The sequence below is a fragment of the Rosa chinensis genome, chromosome 2 (assembly GCF_002994745.2).
Source record: "Rosa chinensis cultivar Old Blush chromosome 2, RchiOBHm-V2, whole genome shotgun sequence".
Taxonomy (NCBI): Eukaryota; Viridiplantae; Streptophyta; class Magnoliopsida; order Rosales; family Rosaceae; genus Rosa; species Rosa chinensis.
Window position 1 is genome coordinate 81720459 of NC_037089.1, and position 19139 is coordinate 81739597.

Below are 19139 nucleotides of genomic sequence, written 5' to 3' on the forward strand. Positions count from 1 at the left end.
TTTTCCATTATATCTAGATTGTAGATATTAATTCATGGCCGCTAATGTGGGAATTTTTTTTCTTACCTCTTAATTTAGACATAAGTATTTTTCAAATTCAATTTATTAATGCTATTTTTTTTGGATGAAATTAATCAATATTTGGAAAGAAAAGTTAAACATCTATTTCTTGGCACATAATTCAATATATTAATACCATTTGGAAAGAAAAATTAAATTTAACTAAATGAAGAAAAATATTGGTCAAAGAATCTAGACATATCTCTTAAATTACTACGTAATTAATAGCTGATATTTTTTTCGTCACCTAATTAAATTCATTAATATAATTGATTCACCCCCTAACATCTAAAAGGAAATGTAAAAGGGTAAAGTTGGTGTTGCAATAGTATGATGTGGCAAGATATATTATGTGGAATTGAAAATAAAATATGTATTTACTTACATGACATGACACCTAGGATTTGAGACCACAAATCTTAGGCCTTATTGAGGCCCCATATCATTGCCCAACATAAAAAAGGTAGTATATCACCAAAATAAAGGTCTTAAGTTTATCTACAGAGTAGATTCAGGAGAACGTAGACTGATACAGAGTCCTCAACGTTCCTTTTATCTCGTTTCCTTTTAGCTCTATGTACACTTGCCCAGTCTGTCTTTTACTTTCTATTCTCAGTCACTCTTCCAAATTCCTCTCTATAACAACAATGCTATATATAAACACAACCAATTCAGCATCACACCATCACGGCTCCAATGGCGTCGTCTAAGATGACTTTGTTCATGGTCATTTTGGCCCTCAGTTTCTCCTTCCTTCAAACCCAAGCTAGAGTATTACTATCCAAACCAGCTCCGGCTGGCTTTCCCTTCCCTCAAACCCAATCCACAGTTGTCCCTGACCCTTCACCTTTCTTTGCCTCAAACCTCCTCCAAACTCCACTCCCCACAAACTCTTTCTTCCAAAACTTTGTACTCAACAATGGCGACGTAGCCGAATATTTCCACCCCTACAGCTTCAGATTCTCCAACTCATCCCTCACTCTATCTTATCCAACCCGTATCGCAACCTCCGCTTCCGTACTCCAGAACTTCACAGCTGACCTTAGCATCTCCGCCACACAAAACAACCAGCAACAACATCAGGTAGTCTCCTCCTTCAGTGACCTCGGCGTCACTCTTGACATCCCCTCCTCCAATCTCCGCTTCTTCCTTGTCAAGGGAAGCCCCTATCTGACATGCAATGTGTCCAATCCCACCGCGCTTTCCATCTCCACCACTCATGCAATCACCACACTATCTCCAAATACAGACCGCAACAAGTACACAATCAGTCTCAACAACAACCAGACATGGCTTCTGTACTCGTCCTCCCCGATTGGTCTCACCAACAGCAACCCTTCACTGATCACATCTGATTCATTTTCCGGCGTTATAAGGGTTTCATTGTTGCCAGGTTCTGATTTTGAGGAGGTTCTAGACCAGCACAGTTCTTCTTACCCGGTTTCCGGTGAAGCCCTCTTCACAGAGGCGTTTACTTTGGAGTATACATGGGAGAAAGCAGGGAATGAGGACTTGCTTATGCTAGCTCATCCTCTTCATCTTCAGCTTCTTTCTGTTGAGGACAGAAATGTCACTGTTCTTGACCAATTCAAGTACAGAAGCATTGATGGTGACCTTGTTGGTATTATAGGCGACTCTTGGGTGTTGAAAACACAGCCTATTCCAGTCACTTGGCATTCCATTAATGGTATCAAAGACAATGCATCAATACCAGAGATCATTGCCGCTCTTTCGAAAGATGTTCAGGCTATAACTTCGACGCCAATATCAATAACGGCTTCATATTTCTATGGCAAGTTGATTGCCAAGGCGGCGAGGCTTGCTTTGATTGCTGAAGAGGTGGGTTCTAATGATGTGATTCCAACCATTAAAAAGTTCTTGGAGGATGCAGTTGAGCCATGGTTGAGTGGGACTTTCGCTGGGAATGGTTTCTTGTATGAAGGTAAATGGGGTGGACTTGTAACGAAAAATGGAGCAGTGGATAAAAATGCTGACTTTGGGTTTGGAATATATAATGATCACCATTACCACATTGGCTACTTTCTTTATGCAATCTCAGTGGTTGCAAAGCTTGACCAGGCTTGGGGCTTAAAATACAAGGAGCAAGCTTATTCTCTTGCAGGAGATTTCATGAACTTAAACAGGCAGCCAGATTCAAGTTATCCGCTGTTGAGGAACTTTGATCTCTACAATTTGCATTCATGGGCTGGAGGGTTAACTGAATTTGCAGATGGACGGGATCAAGAGAGCACAAGTGAGGCAGTGAATGCTTACTACTCGGCTGCATTGATGGGGTTAGCCTATGGAGACACTAATCTCACCGCCACCGCATCATTGCTTGCAGCACTTGAAATCCAAGCAGCTCAAAAGTGGTGGCATGTGCACCAAGGAGATAACATGTATGAGGACGTTTTCTCAAATGCAAATGCGATCACAGGAGTAGTGTGGTCTAATAAGAGAGACACTGGACTTTGGTTTGCTCCTCCAGAGTCTAAAGAAATCAGGCTTGGAATTCAGGTTCTTCCGATTTCGCCTATCACTGAGGTCTTGTTCTCTAATGTCAGCTATGTCAAGGAACTGGTAGAATGGACAGCACCGGCTTTGACTAGGGAGGGAGTTACAGATGCATGGAGAGGGTTTGATTATTCCTTGGAAGGGATATACAACAAAGAAGATGCTTTGCCGAAGATTGAAAATTTGGGTGGTTTTGATGATGGGAACTCACTTACCAATCTTCTGTGGTGGATCCACAGCAGAGGTTAGTAAGTAGAGGAATTTGGAGTTTGAAGTTAAATGCTTAGATGGCTGGTATTACTTTGCTAGAAATGTTATTTAGGGGTGTTACTAGCTTTTCTTCTTCTTCTTCTTCTTCTTCTTCTTCTTCAATTTGATGATTTGATCACAAGGGTAACACAGAAACAAGGTGTTATCTGTGTGTGCCTTAAATTTGGAGTTTCACATGATTCATGACTAATATTTCGAGTAAAAATGATGAGTCTTTAATACTGGAAAGATCAAAACATCATTTAAAAACTACTATTTCTGTGTTGATGGCATCTTAAAGTCTCCTGGATGTTTGTGAATCCAAGTAAAAGTGTTTGTATGAATTTAGGCTCACAACAATTCCTTCGTGATCTGGGTGAAAAGCTCATGGTATTAGGCTCTCTCTCTCGCTCTCACTTTGTTTTTTTTTTTTGGTGGAGTAAGTTCGTGTGCAGGTGTTTATTGTCCTTGACAATTAAAGTCAATTTATATTTTGGGGGTTTCTTCGATACAAAATTTTCTTTCCCAGTTCCGTGTAATTGAAGTTATATGCAATAGTCTTCTTGAGGAGATCAGTATTATAGGTGGTGTACCAGTACTACCAGATTGGAACCAATATTTTGCCTGAAGACAATAAGGTGGTCTACCATCCTACCATATTGCTAATAAAGCACTGTGAGTTTCTTCGATGATTATTTTCCCAAACAATGAGTAATCACCAAAGTTTGCTATTGCTGTTGTCACTAATCATCTACTTATGTTTACAAGTTCGATAGTTCCATATACTAAAAGATAAAGAATTTTATTGTTATTGAAACCAAGCTTAATAGATTAATCGAAGAAGCAACTTAAAGAAAATTCAAGTTTTTATGAGTATCATATAAGATGTACATGTAAGAGCATCTCTAGCCGAATCTAGATGTACGTACTCAATAGTAATGTTGGAGATATCCATTAGCTCTAATTGATTAAAAGTTGCTATGGAAAAAAAATGAAGGATTTTATTTATTTTTTTATATGTTAAATGTATGCATACTAGTCTGAAAATTTTCAATGTCGATTGTTATTTAGATAACTACTAACTAGCATCTATTTGATACGTGAAATGATTTGTGAGTAGTTTGGAAAAATTATTTGTCACACAACATCAAAATTTGGCATGACTTTGACACATTAAATGTTGTGGTCTGCCCCAAAATAATGTTTTGATCAAAAAAGGGGAAACATTTCATTTCATAATGGGCAACAAACCCAATAGGAGGCCTCTGCCCCAAAATGTGAGCACTAAATCCCATAATAGCTAGTTTGAGCATCTCCAATAAATGTGCAAGTCGGTATATATGTACCAAGTAATCATATGTCTATTGTAACAAAAAAAAAAGTAATCATATGTCTATGACAGTTGTACTACGCTGTGTACATTCATTGGAGATGCTCAAATTAGCTATTGATCTTATGGCACACCAATTTATATTTATGTTATTCACTTGTACGTACTGCATAACATACCTATTTACTGATGTTTATGGAAGTTTGGTAAAAAGATATCGCAAATCTTTATTCTAATGTAATTAAGGATCAACCATACTGATCTTTAGTCATTAACGTACCTTCAGATTTAATCAGGTAGGTACAATTCTTATGGAAGTTTAGTAAAAAGATATGGCAGCTAGAGATCTTTTGTTTCGAAGGTTTAACCTTTCTGATCTCTAATCATTATAACTCCAGAATTAATTAAGTATGTAATCACCTATAATTAACTTGTTTAATATAGAAAAAAAGAGGTTGTCGAACTACATTCCAAACTCAGAGCAGTGATCGGAACCTAGTCGAGATTTCAGACGAGCAACCCACCAAAACATTTCTACTTACCAAAAAAAGGTCACCGTTACCTCAAACGAGGTTTTACCGCCATTTTCTCCTATAAGCTCTCGGAATCCTAATTGATTTGCCCTAGCCTTCCTTCCTTTCTCTCCACAATCACCATAAGAGGCTAGCAAGCACCAACAACCTTGCTATATTATTTAAACGGCATTGGAGAACCATCATTCACAAACCACAAGCACATTATCAATGGCTTCCAATAATATGACCTTGATGACATGCTTCCTCATCATCTCCCTCGCTTTTTTCATCCTCCCTCAAACCCAAGCCAGAGTACTACTGTCCGAAACGCAAGCAACTCCGGCCACCGGCTTCCTCTATCCGAAAGCCGAGTCCACAGTTCTCCCTGACCCTTCACCGTTCTTTGCCCCAAGCCTCCTCCAAACCCCACTCCCCACAAACTCTTTCTTCCAAAACTTTGTACTCAACAATGGCGACCAGCCCGAATATTTCCACCCCTACCATTTCAGATCCTCCAACTCCTCCCTCTCTCTCTCCTACCCGACTCGCCTTGCCACCTCCGCTTCCATATCCCAGAACTTCACCCCTGAACTCACCATCTCCGCCACCCAAAACAACCAAGAACGCCATGTAGTCTCTTCCTTCAGTGACCTCGGCGTCACTCTAGACTTCCCCTCCTCCAATCTCCGCTTCTTCCTCGTCAAGGGAAGCCCCTACTTGACATGCAATGTGTCTAATCCCACCGCGCTTTCCATTTCCACCGCTAGTTCAATCACTTCTTTGTTTCCAAACGCTCAACGCAACAAGTACACATTAAAGCTCGACAACAGTCAGACAATGCTGGTGTACTCGTCCTCTCCGATTGGTCTCACCATCAGCAACCCATCACTGATCACTTCCGACGCATTCACCGGGGTTATGAGGGTTGCATTGTTGCCGCCAGGCTCTCAAGATCTCGAGGCAGTTCTAGACCAGTTCAGTTCTTCTTACCCGGTTTCGGGCGAGGCAGTGTTCACAGGGCCTTTTACATTGGAGTATAGATGGGTGAAAGAAGGAAATGGAGATTTGCTTATGCTAGCTCATCCTCTCCATCAACAACTTCTGTCTGTTCAGGACAGTAATGCCACTGTTCTTGACTATCTCAAGTACAGAAGCATTGATGGTGATCTCCTAGGCGTTGTGGGAAACTCTTGGGTGTTGAAAACACAGCCTATTCCAGTCTCTTGGCATTCGATTACAGGTGTCAAGGACCTAGTACAGGCATTACCTGAAATAAAAGCCGCTCTTTCTGGTGACGTTCAGGCTCTAATTTCGACACCAGTATCAACAACAGCTTCATATGAATATGGAAAATTGATTGCCAAGGCGGCAAGGCTGGCTTTGATTGGTGAAGAGGTGGGTGTTAAAGATATTCCAGCCATTACAAAGTTTATGAAGGATGCAATTGAGCCATGGTTGAGTGGGACTTTCAGTGGGAATGGTTTCTTGTATGAAGGTAAATGGGGTGGACTTGTAACGAAAAATGGAGCAGTTGATAAAGGTGCAGATTACGGGTTTGGAGTGTATAATGATCACCATTTCCATCTTGGCTATTTTCTCTATGCGATTTCAGTAGTTGCAAAGCTTGACGTGGATTGGGGGATGAAGTTTAAGGATCAAGCTTATGCTCTTGCTGGGGATTTCATGAACTTAAACAGGCAGCCAGATTCAAGTTACCCGCGGTTGAGGAACTTCGATCTCTACAATTTGCATTCGTGGGCCGGAGGGTTAACTGAATTTGCAGATGGACGAAATCAAGAGAGTACAAGTGAGGCAGTGAATGCTTACTACTCGGCTGCATTGATGGGGTTAGCCTATAGAGACACTAATCTCACTGACACAGCATCATTGCTTGCAGCACTGGAGATTCAGGCAGCTCAAAAGTGGTGGCATGTGCACCAAGGAGATAACATCTATGAGGATGTCTTCGCGAGTCAGAATAAGATCACTGGAATTGTGTGGTCTAATAAGAGGGATACCGGTCTTTGGTTTGCTTCAGCAGAGTCGAAAGAAATCAGGCTTGGAATTCAGGTGCTGCCGATTTCCCCTATCACTGAGGTCTTGTTCTCCAATGCCAGCTATGTTAGGGAGGTTGTAGATTGGACAATACCAGCTCTGAATAGGGAGGGAGTTACGGATGCATGGAGAGGGTTTGCTTATGCCTTGGAAGGGATATACAACAAGGAAGAGGCTTTGCAGAATGTTAAAAACTTGAAAGGTTTTGATGATGGGAACTCACTTTCGAATCTCTTATGGTGGATCCACAGCAGAGGCTAGGAAGTAGAAGATTGGAGTTAGAACTAGTTCTTAGATGGCTAGAAAGTAGTTTCTCAGGGCTTATGAACTTGTTTTAGGATTTGGCTAACTTAATGAAAAAGAGGTGGTAAGTTGATGACAACATAATAACCAGGGTGTTATCTGTATGTTTGTGCCGTAATATTGTAGCTTATCATGTCAAATAAATTATAAATTCAAGTGAAGCTTTTGTATGATTCATGCATGGAAATCATATGAATATTCCAAACATGACCCGGAAATAATTGATAAAAAGAAGCATAGTAAAAATGGAATTGCAGAGAGAATTATGTATTATTATTAATAATAGGAGCCCTTTATATACGGATTTACAGAGTACATGAAAGGTAATAGAATCCGAACATAACTAGGAAATCTAGAACCTTCTCCTATTACAACTCTAGGACTAAACCCTAGTTTGAAGAGGCACACATGATGTCGACTTCCTTCAACATTCCCCCTTGTGCCGCTCAAACTTGGTGATAACGCTTTGATCGTTGCCTCATTAAAAACCTTGCCAGGTAACAAAAATCATGTGGAACAAAAATAACAATGGTCGAACGACAAAAAGAGCACAACACGTCCTTCACTCTTCGAGATCAAACATGTAGACATCATACCTCCCTTTGATGTTAATATCTCCCCCTAATTGCTACAATCATGGGAGTTCGGATAACTTTCTCAACCCGATGCGCTTCACATGTTTCTCGAAGGTGGATTTAGGTAATGACTTAGTAAGTAAGTCCGCTACATTATCCTCATATCAGATTTGATTCACTTCAATATTTAGAAGTGCTTGTTGTTACTGATTGTAAAAGAACTTAGGCGATATATGATTGGTGTTATCGCCCTTTATAAAACCTAATTTCATTTGCTCAATACAAGCTGCATTATCTTCATAAATGCATGTAGGTTCATCTGTGGTAGACTTCAAACCACAAGTTCCTCGAATGTGTCTAATTACATACCTTAGCGGTTAGCCATGTGCATTCTCGCACAACTTCATGTAGAGTGATAATCTCTGCATGATTTGAGGAAGTAGCAATAAGGGTTTGCTTTGTAGACCTCCAAGATATTGCGGTGCTTCCCATGGTAAAGACATAACCCGTTTGAGAGAGACCTTTATGAGGGTCAGAGAGATACCCTGCGTCAGAAAACCCATCAAGACATCATTGTCATTTTGATGGAGGGGAGGAGGAGAACGTCGGCCACCACGGATGGCGACGTCGGCGTCTACATCATGGAAGCTGGCATTTTGCCTTATGGGGTCCAATCCCATACTTCCGTCATTTCTTTTCTCTCCGTAGGGATAAAACAAGCCCATATCAATCGTACCTCTCAAGTATTGAAAGATTGTTTTTACACCAATCCAATGACGGCGTGTTGGCTCAGAGCTATGTCGAGCTAACAAGTTCACTGCGAGCGAGATGTCTGATCTTATGCATTGAGCTAAGTACAATAATGAGCCTATTACACTTAGATAGGACACTTCAGCCTCTAATAAGTCTTCGTCCTCATCCCTTGGATGAAATGGATCGTTTTCGGGCTCAAGACTACGGCCGATCATGAGAGTACTCACAGGCTTCGCTTTACCTTCATTAAAGCGCCTCAGTAAGTTTTGAGTATATGCTGACTGATGGATCATAATCCCATCACTACGGTACTCGAGTTCTAGTCCAAGACAAAATCGTGTTTTCCCAAGATCTTTCATCTCAAATTTGGATTTCAAGTATTTAGCAGTTTCCTTTAACTCATCTAGAGTTCCAATTAGGTTCATGTCATCGACATAAACTGCTACAATTGCAAATCTGGAACTTGTCCTTTTTATAAACACGCATGGGCATATTTCATTGTTGACATATCCCTTCCCAATCAAGTAGTCACTTAGACGGTTATACCACATCCGTCCGGATTGTTTCAATCCATATAGTGAGCGTCTTAATCTTATTGAAAACGCGCTCTGTGGTTTAGAGCCACTTGATTTGGGTAATTGAAGTCCATCTGGAACCTTCATATATTTCTCTGAATCTAGATCCCCATAGAGATATGCTGTGACCATATCCACAAGCTGCATGTCAAGTTTTTCGGAAACTACCAAACTGACAAGGTAGCGGAATGTTATAACGTCCATTATAGGAGAATATGTCTCCTCGTAGTTGATTCTAGGGTGTACCCGTTGTGAGAAACCTTGAGTCACGAGGCGGGCTTTGTATCTAACAACCTCATTTTTCTCATTACGTTTTCTAACAAAGACTCATTTATGGCCAACAGTCTTTATACTTGGGGGTGTCAGTGTTATAGGCCCAAATACCTGTCTCTTTGTTAGTGAATCCAATTTAACCTGGTTCTCATCTTTCCAGTTTGGCCAATTAGCTCTTCGTTGACATTCTTCAACGGAGCGAGGTTCGATATCATCGTGTTCTATAATTCCTTGAGCGATAGAATATGCAAACACATCATCAAGGATAATAGAGTCTTGATTCAACGTTTCATGTACACTAGTGTAATACATGGAGATCTCTCTATTCTCTGAAATTGGTTATAACATTGGAGTGTCCCCCAATGATGTCTCTTGGATATAACCATAATTCAGAATATCTTCATGAGACGGGTTATTTATGTCGATGATTAATGGATCTTTTTGTGCCAAACTCGCTTTATTTCTTGGGTGAAAATCCATCGAACTTTTGGGCCTCCCACGTTTCCTTTTTGGAAGCCTGGCCTGAGCCACATTGCCATCATTAGTGGTGGTTGAACTGTGCCTAAGACCCCTAGGGGCGGCGCCGTGTACATGATTTTTAGGGACATCAATCCTTGCAGGGACGTTTGCAGCAGGTATATGTGATCTTGTCACTTTAACGATATCAGAAAATGCATCAGGCATAGAGTTTGCTACGTTTTGAAGATCGAGAATTCTCCAAACTTCAATTTCAGATTGTACAATTCGGGGATCAAGATGAGACAAAGTGGGGACAAACCACAATAATTCCTGTCATTCCTGTGGAATATTATTGTTCTTATCTCCCCCTAACGACAGGAAGTCTATCTCATCAAAGTGACAAATTTCAAATCCAGCGGTAAATAGATCGCCTGTCAAGGGTTCTAAGTAGCAGATAATGGTTGGAGAGTCATATCCAACATAAATGCCTAATTGTCTTTGAGGTCCCATTTTGGTGCGCTGTGGCGCGCGCAATTGACACATAAACTGCCACCCAAATATGCGTAAGTGTGAGACGTCAGGTTCATATCTAGTAACCATCTGGGACGCAGAAAAAGGTTGAGTGGCAGTAGGCCTCAGACGAATAAGCATAGATGCATACAATATTGCATAGCCCTAAGTAGAAACAGGGAGAATGGTGCGCATAACCAATGCTGTAGCAACCACTTGAAGTCTTTTAATGGCAGCTTCTGCGAGACCATTTTGGGTGTGAATATGAGGAACAGGGTGTTCAACCTCAATCCTAATGAACATGCAATAGTCGTCAAAAGTTTTTGATGTAAACTCTCTAGCATTGTCAAGACGAATTGACTTAATGGGATGATCAGGGTGGTGAGCCTTTAACTTAATGACTTGTGCTAGGAGTTTAGCAAATGCAGCATTTCTTGTGGACAAAAGCATGACATGTGACCAGCGTGTCGATGCATCAACCAACACCATAAAATATCTAAATGGTCCGCAAGTTGGTTGGATAGGTCCACAAATATCACCTTGGATCCTTTGTAAGAATGGGATGTTTTCTTTAGTGTCTTTTGCATAAGATGGTTTAGATCTTAACTTTGCTAAAGAGCATGCTTTGCAAAACTAAGAATAAGCTTTAGAAGTAGAAAATTGGGTCAAGGAAGCAGTGTTGGCGTCAAAACCAACGTGGGGCCGCATGGGGTAGGCGTTCCAGCCAATAATGGCCGGTTTTTCATAGAGACAGAGCCATGTGGCATCCGTGCTCTTCCTTGGACGGAATTTTGGGTTTAACTTCTTTTCGTTTTGAAAAATGGATGTCTGTGTGAAGTCTTTAGTATACGGATTATCATATCACGACCTGGGTATCCCAGACGGTCAGGCCAAAGCCTATATGTGTTAGAATCCCATAAGCTATCTCTCATGACATGGTTGGATTCAACGACTCGAATAGTGGTTGCATACAACCCACTCGAGAGACACATAAGTTTCTCTAATACTCGTTTATGTGCGTAGTCAATAGAGGTGATGCAAAGGAACTCTTGTCCATTCTCACAATGTGTTTCCACATGAAAACCATTGGCTCTTATATCTGTAAAACTCAATAGGGTTCTTCCAGCCCTAGGAGCATATAGAGCTTCGGTGACATTAATACTTGTGCCATTTGGCAACTTAAATTGATCTGGTCCTTAACCATGAATCAATTGTGATGGTCCAGCCATCGTAGTCACTAAAGATCGACTAGGCGTCATCCATAGAAATAGTTGCCTATGTCGCAATATAGTATGTGTGGTGCCACTATCAACAAGGCATTCCAACTCTCCAAGAAACATATTGATGATTTGGGGCTTGAGTCACGCGCGTGTTGATGCAGGCGTGATGGGGCAGAGCTTACAGCGATGTCGGATACTCGAGCCAGTAAGGACTGCAGTGGCAGCGTGTATGCAAGACAACAGTATTGCGGAGCTGCGAGGCTGCTGGGATGCAGTGCTGCGAGGATGTGGGGCTGCAGGTGAGTTGCGGGAGCGCTACTGCAGAGTGTTGCACAAGGGCGTGCGAGGTGTGCAGCAGGAGCACATGGGTGCTTAGCAAAAGTGCCACAGAAGGTGCGGGGTGCGAGCAGGCGGGCTGGCAGACGCTAGCTGTGTGCATTGGCTGCAGGGGCAGTGGGGGCTGGGTGTGCACCCGGGGTAGCAGGCAGCAGTGGGGAGGCTAGCTCGTGCTAGGGCTTGCGACAGTTTTGGTGAGGAGGGTTTTTAGGGTTTTCTTTTTCTTTTTCTTTTAGGCTAGGGTTAGGGCTCGTGCTGATAACGTGTTTTAGTAAAAATGGAATTGTAGAGTATTGAAGGATGTTGTATTCTAGTGTGCCTCTTCAAACTAGGGTTTAGTTCTAAAGTTATAATTGGAGAAAGTTCTAGATTTCCTAATTGTATTTAGATTCTATTACCTTATATGTACTCTGTAAATCTCTATATAAAGGGCTCCTATTATCAAGAATAGAACACACAATTTCTCTCACAATTCTCTCGAATCATATTTTCCTACAACACGTTATCAGCACGAGCCCTAACCCTGAAACAAATAACCAAAACCCTAAAACAAGTCGAAACCCTCAAACCCTAATTGCCTTCGCCTCCCAACTAGTATCTCCCGACCCAAGGAGTCCGGAACTGGCAGCAGCACAACCAAAACAGGCTAGAAACTTACCGAACCGGCCACCGGAGGCCCCAAACCATCCGCTGCTATCTCTTCACTGGTTCACCACCTTCCAAACACCCAATTGACACCAAATTTTGTCAGCAGTTGTCTCTATCTTAGGATTCAGGAACCAGAAGTGATACTCCAAGAACAGGTCCATATGCCCTTGAACTGGCTGTCACACCAACTGATCCTCCTATAGAAAAACGCGTAGAAACGATTTTTGCCCTGTTTTTCCTGTTTCAGCCAATACCAACTGCCGCAAGCTCCTAGCCCTAGCTAGCCATATTGTGCACTTCCCCTGTAGTCCCTACACACCCATGTACCCCCTACTACCCCTACAGCACCACCGCATGCCCATTGCATCCTCCTCCTCTCACCTTTCCTCTCATTCCTGTGCATATCAGTCTGCTTGCATGCCATGAAATGTCTAGTTCGGGATCTCTGATCAAAATTATTTCTTCATCAAAGTTGTTCGTCTCTGTCTCTTCTATCTAAAAATTTTAGCCCTATTGGAATTTTTTTTAGACTTGTACACCAATCCAAGTGGGAGCTATTCAGAAGTGAATCTGCTCCGATTTTCAACAAGTAAGTCTTTATGATTAAAGTTCCTGCGTTCTTGTCTTTTAAATTTCATTATTTTCTACAAGATTTACAATATACGAACGTGAGTTCGATTATTTAAATAAGTGAAATTGTGGGGATTCATGCTATATACGAACTAAGAGTGTTCATACGTGATTGTAGGACTAGGAGCGTCCTCAAACAACGATCTTTGACCATATTAAACATCATTGTTTAAGTCTAATCCAAATAAACTTGGAAATCAATTTCTTGGTAGCATAGCTCGGAAATCTTATTAATATTAGTTTTCGTGGAAGCATTCACTCCGAAACTAATTCATTCTTGTTTCACTTTTCAGGATGTCGAACTCGAACAGACTCAATTTTGTTCGATTTGATTATGCAGGCAAAGGATACCTATTGTGGGCTCAGGACGTTGAGCTCCATCTTATTTCCCGTGATCTATTGCACACAATCCAAGATCTTTGTTATGAAGGAACTACTCCAGACCCTCAAACTGAGATTGACAATTCCAGGGCACTTGCCCTAATGATGCGTCATATGGATAGAGACCTCCAGTTTGAGTTTATGAATGAGGATAGCACTATAAAGCTATGGCAAGCACTTCAGGAACGTTATGGTAAAGTTCCTCACTCCATCCTTCCAAATTTAGAAGCAGAATGGAATGATCTTCGCTTATCTGACTTTGTTACAATCACGCAATTTTATTCGAAAGCTTGCCGCATCAAAACAATGATGCGCATCTGTGGCAAGACGATCACAGAAGACCAATTGATTGAGAAAACCCTCAATACCTTCCCTGTCTATGCTATGAGGTCCTCTAATTTATTCCAGACTCATGTAAACGCAAGACGGATCACAAGTTTTCAACAGCTTATTGAAGCTATGGCCGCTGCTGAAAGACATGGCAACGAGCTTGTGAGAAGAGAAATTGATAGGCTTCGAGATGGCCACCAAGAGCATCGTTCCATGGCTAGAGAAAGTCGCCATAGACGTCCTGATCCATATGATCGAAATGCTCATGAAGGTAATCGCCAAAGGCGGCGATCATGCGACCGTAGGAGCTGTAACTTTGAGGGACGAAGGGTTGGAAACCATGAAGCCAACGTTGGCCATGGTTATAATTTTCCAACGCCTCAGGTCCTAGGAACCATGAACATTGTGCCAATGCGCCTCAATAAAGGGAGAATCCTCTTCATGGTGTCTATTTCAGATATGGAACAACTGATCAATAGACCTGAGTTTGCAATGTACCTAAAAAGGTAGCCACCTCATGGTGATCAAGACATTGAGTCAAAGAAGACTTCAAATCTGGCGATGAAGATAAAATGCCACAAATTTTTATAGTCTTTTATGTTCCAAGAATTATGTAAATTTTGGCTTAGATTTTTGGTTATGAAATGATGTAATCATTGGCTATTAATAAAGTGTCGATTCTTTTATTTCATGTCTTGGACATACTTTAATTCAAACTTTATTATTTCAAAGATATAAGAGCCAATGATTTTCATGTGGAAACACGTTGTGAGAATGGACAAGAGTTCCTTTGCATCACCTCTAAGTACTACGGACATAAACGAGTATTAGAAAAACTTATGTGTCGCTCTAGTGGGTTGTATACAACCACTATTCGCATCACTGAACCCAACCATGTCATGAGAGATGGCTTATGGGATTCTAACACATATAAGCTTTGGCATTACCGTTGGGGACACCCAGGTCATGATATGTGATCCGTATACTAAAGACTTCACACGAACATCCATTTTTCAAAACGAAAAGAAGTAAAAACTGAAATTCGGTCCAAGGAAGGGCACATGAGCCACACGGCGCCGTCCCTATGCACAACTGGCCATCAATGGCCGGTGCCGCCTACGCTCTGTGGCCCAAAGATGGCTTTGACGCCACCAATGCCTCCTTGGCCCATTTTTCTACTTCTAAAGTCCATTAAGACTTCGTGGTTCAACCAAATTCTTCCTTGGTTGCTTCTAAGGCCCATCGTTCGTTTTACAAAGCCTGCTCTTTAACAAAATAAGGATCGAGACCATCCTATGCAAAGGACCCAACGGAAATATTTCCATTCTTATAAAGAATCCAAAGGGATTCAGTGGACCGATTCAACCAACGTGCGGACTGTTTAGATGTTGGTTGATGTGCGGACACGCTGGTCACGTGTCGCTCTATTGCCCTGCTGCTTATGATAAACTCCTGGCCCAGATCATATGGCTACGGGCTCACTACCCGAATCATCTCATTCAGTCAATTCGACTTGATAATGCTAGAGAGTTTACATCAAAACAATTTTTGATGACTATTACTATCATTGGGGATTGATATTAGGCATCATATTCCCATGAACACACCCCTATGGTCTCACGGAAAAGCCACCATTAAACGACTACGATGGTAGCCCAGACATTGGTAATGCGCACTAATATTTTCACTTGGGGTTATGCAATATCGCATGCAGCTATGCTAATTCGTCTACAACTTATAGCCACTCAACTTTTATTTGCGTTACAGCTAGTGACTGGGTGAGAGTCTAAATATCTCATACTTATGCATATTTGAGTGTGCAGTTTATGTGCCAATTGCGCCACCACATCGCATCAAAATGGGTCATTGCAACGAATGCATATATATATATATATATATATATATGTATATATTTATGTTGGATATAAATCTCAAACTATCAGTCCGCTATGTAGAACCCTTGACAAGCGATCTCTTTACTGCTAGATTTGCAGATTGTCATTTTGATGAGACAGTCTTCCCGTCATTAGGGGGAGATTTGAAAGTCAACGTTCAACAGGAACGACAGGAATTGTCATGGTCTGTCCCCACTATGTCTCATCTCGATCCCCTAAAAGTGACGAGATCATATATACCTACTACAAACATGCCTACAAGGATAGACGTCCCCTTAAGAAGACATGGTGCCACCCAGAAGAGATGGGCACGGCACCACCACCATGGATGGTGGTATAGTGACCCCATAATGTGGCATAATGGCGTCATAGGCCATGAGTTCCTCTAGAGAGCGTAGGAGACCCATATGTTCGATGGATTCTCGCCCTAGGAAGAGAGCGAGTTTTGGCACAACTTGATCCATTGATCATTGATACTCAAAATCTGTCTCATGAGAATATTCTGGATTGTGGTTATGTCCAAGAGACATCGTTGGGGGACGCCTCAACGTTAGAACCAACTCCTGAGAATATAGAGATCTCTACAAATTACACTAGCGTACATGAGGACGTGAGATTATTGAGACCAATGACATCGAATCTTGCTCCGTTGAAAAATGCCAACGTAGAGAAAATTGGCCTAAATGGAAAGATGTGATCCATGTTGAAGTGGATTCACTAATGAAGATGAAGGATTTCGGGCCTGAGATGTCAACATCTCCTAACATAAAACCTGTTGACATTAATAGGTCTTCGTTAGATAGTGTGATGAGAAAAAGATATGGTAATCTCGCCTTATGGCGTAAGGCTTCTCACAAAAAGCCCTGGAATCGACTATGAGAAGACATATTCTCTCATAATGGATGTCATTGCACTCCACTACCTTGTCAGTTTGGTAGTTTCTGAATAACTGAACATGCAGCTTACGAATGTGGTCACTACATATCTTTATGGGAATCTAGATGCGGAACATAATGAAGGTTCTTGTGAACTTCATTTATCCAAGTCAAGTGGCTCTAGACCACGGAGTGCGTTTGCAACGAGGTTAAAACGCTCACTAAAGTGACAACTTAATTGGGAAGAGATATGATGAACTATGCCCACACATTTTCATGATAAGTTCCAGATTTACAATTGGAACCCATGAGAGTTAAGAGAAACTGCTGAACACCTGAAATCCGAGTTTGAGACGAAGGACCTTGGGAGAACTCGGTTTTGTCTAGATTCAGAACTTGTATGCCGTGTCAATGGATGCTTAGGCATTTTTATAAAGTCAAAGATGCACTCCTATGGTCGTTCGTAGTCTTGGCTCTAAGAGGGATCAGTTTCGTCCTAGGGATGATGATGAAACGTGTTAATGGCAAAAGTGCTTACCTGAGTACAATAGGCGCAATATTGTACTTATTACAATACAAGACCGGACACCTCAATTGTTACGAACTTGTTGGCTATATATAACCCCGCGCCAACGCAACATCATTGGACAGGTATAAAGACAATCTTTCATTACTTAAAATGTAAGATAGATATGGGCTTGTTCTATCCCTGCGAAGAGAAAAAAATTACTGAAGAATGAGAAATGATCTCATTACCCCTAGGCGCAGTCCAAATACTGTGACTGGCAATACCGCAGCCGCCAAGGGTGGCCGGCGTCATCCTCCTCCCCTCCATCAAAATGATAGTGAATGTTTTGATGAGATTTGCTGATACATGGTATCTCTTTGACCCTCACAAAGGTCGCTCCCAAACAGGTTATGTCTTTACCATGGGAAACACTACGATATCTTGGAAGTCTACAAAACTGACCCTTGTTGCTACTTCCCTGAATCATGCGGAGATTATTGCTCTACATGAAGCTGTGCATGAATGCATATGGTTAAGGTCTGTAATTAGACACATCCGAGGAACTTGTGGTTTGAAGTCTACCACAGATGAACCTACATGAATTTATGAGGATAATGCAGCTTGTATTGAGCAAATGAAATTAGGTTTCATCAAGGGCGACAACACCAAGCATATATTGCCTAAGTTTTTTTACAATCAGCAACAACAATCACTTCCAAATGTTGAAGTAAATCAAATCTGATAAGAGGATAATGTAGCAGACTTATTTATTAAGTCGTTACCTAAATCCACCTTCGAGAAATATGTGAAGAGCATTGGATTGAGAAAGTTATCCAAACTCCCATGATTGTTGCAATCAGGGGGAGATGTCGACATCAAGGGGAGGATGATGTCTACATGTTCGATCTAAAAGAGTGAAGGACGTGTTGTGCTATTTTTTTCCTTCGACTAGGGTTATTTTTGTCCCACTGAGTTTTTGTTACCTACCAAGATTTTTAGTGAGGAAACGATCAAAGCGTCATCACCAAGTTTGAACGGCACAAGGGGGAGTATTGAAGGATGTTGTATTCTAGTGTGCCTCTTCAAACTAGGGTTTAGTTCTAGAGTTATAATAGGACAAGGTTCTAGATTTCCTAATTATATTCAGATTCTATTACTTTGTATATACTCTGTAAATCCCTATATAAAGGGTTCCTATTATCAATAATAGAACACACAATTTCTCTCACAATTCTCTCGAATCATATTTTCCTACAACACAAAGAGAATTGTGTATTATTATTGATAATAGGAGCCCTTTATATATGGATTTACAGAGTACATGAAAGGTAATAAAGATGCTCGGCTCTATTAGTTGCGTCTTTGCCTTCTCCATAATAGAAGTCCTCCAAAAAAACTCTAATGCGACTCTAAAGCCGCTCCCAAACCCTAGTCCTTCTCCTTAGGGCGGTACACTTTGCGGCCCTGTTTACTGCAAAATGACGTCCATTAACGACGTTACAGAGAGTTTGGCTACATCCCTCGCCTTAGCAGGCTCTGATGTCGTTGACATCTCCCACTTGAATGTATCAGAGAGGTGCTCAAACTCTCAGGCTTTTCTCTTGGCCAAACCGCTGACAAAGAAACTATTTGGCACTCAAGATCTACTTCACCATTTCAGACACATCTGGGTCACTGATGGAGCCTTCAAGGTTTAGAATTGTACCCAAGATTGTTTTGCCTTCTCCTTTGATCTGAAACGTGACTGAAATAAGATTTTAAAGGGAGGGCCGTGGTATTTCAACAAAGCTCCGGTTCTGCTACAACAATATGATGGTCTGCAAGATCCACTCAGCATTCCCATGAATCTGCTCTTCTTCTGGGTCAAAATCATAGGTATCCCGCCAGCCCTAGAAGATAAGAAAACTATCATGAATGTTGCGTCTGTGGCGGGTAAGTATCTGGACTTCGACCAAAGACTATTTGACAATAAAGGTCAAATTAGGGTTCACGTTGCTCATGCCATATCTCATCCATTTTTTCTGAAGAGGACTCTCAAAATCATTCCTGAAGTAGTGAAAGAAATTACTTTTTTCTTCGAGAACTTACGAGGAAAATGCAGGGACTGCCATCTTTTGTTTCATGACCAGGGAGTATGCCCTAATG

General features: G+C 41.4%; 2 protein-coding genes across 2 annotated transcripts; both read left to right on the forward strand.

The window, feature by feature from the left end:
- The first annotated feature begins 553 nt into the window (after window positions 1-553).
- Window positions 554-2881, forward strand: LOC112186896 (probable endo-1,3(4)-beta-glucanase ARB_01444). The gene has a single exon (XM_024325456.2). The coding sequence runs from the start codon at window positions 757-759 to the stop codon at window positions 2821-2823; it is 2067 nt and encodes a 688-aa protein (XP_024181224.1). The 5' UTR covers window positions 554-756; the 3' UTR covers window positions 2824-2881.
- Window positions 2882-4831: 1950 nt separating this feature from the next.
- On the forward strand, window positions 4832-7204 carry LOC112186895 (putative endo-1,3(4)-beta-glucanase 2). Its single transcript, XM_024325454.2, has one exon. The coding sequence runs from the start codon at window positions 4897-4899 to the stop codon at window positions 6982-6984; it is 2088 nt and encodes a 695-aa protein (XP_024181222.1). The 5' UTR covers window positions 4832-4896; the 3' UTR covers window positions 6985-7204.
- Window positions 7205-19139: the final 11935 nt, after the last annotated feature.

Coding starts and splice junctions, on each gene's coding strand:
- LOC112186896 (XM_024325456.2), top strand. CDS start 757: ATGGCGTCGTCTAAGATGACTTTGTTCATGGTCATTTTGGCCCTCAGT.
- LOC112186895 (XM_024325454.2), top strand. CDS start 4,897: ATGGCTTCCAATAATATGACCTTGATGACATGCTTCCTCATCATCTCC.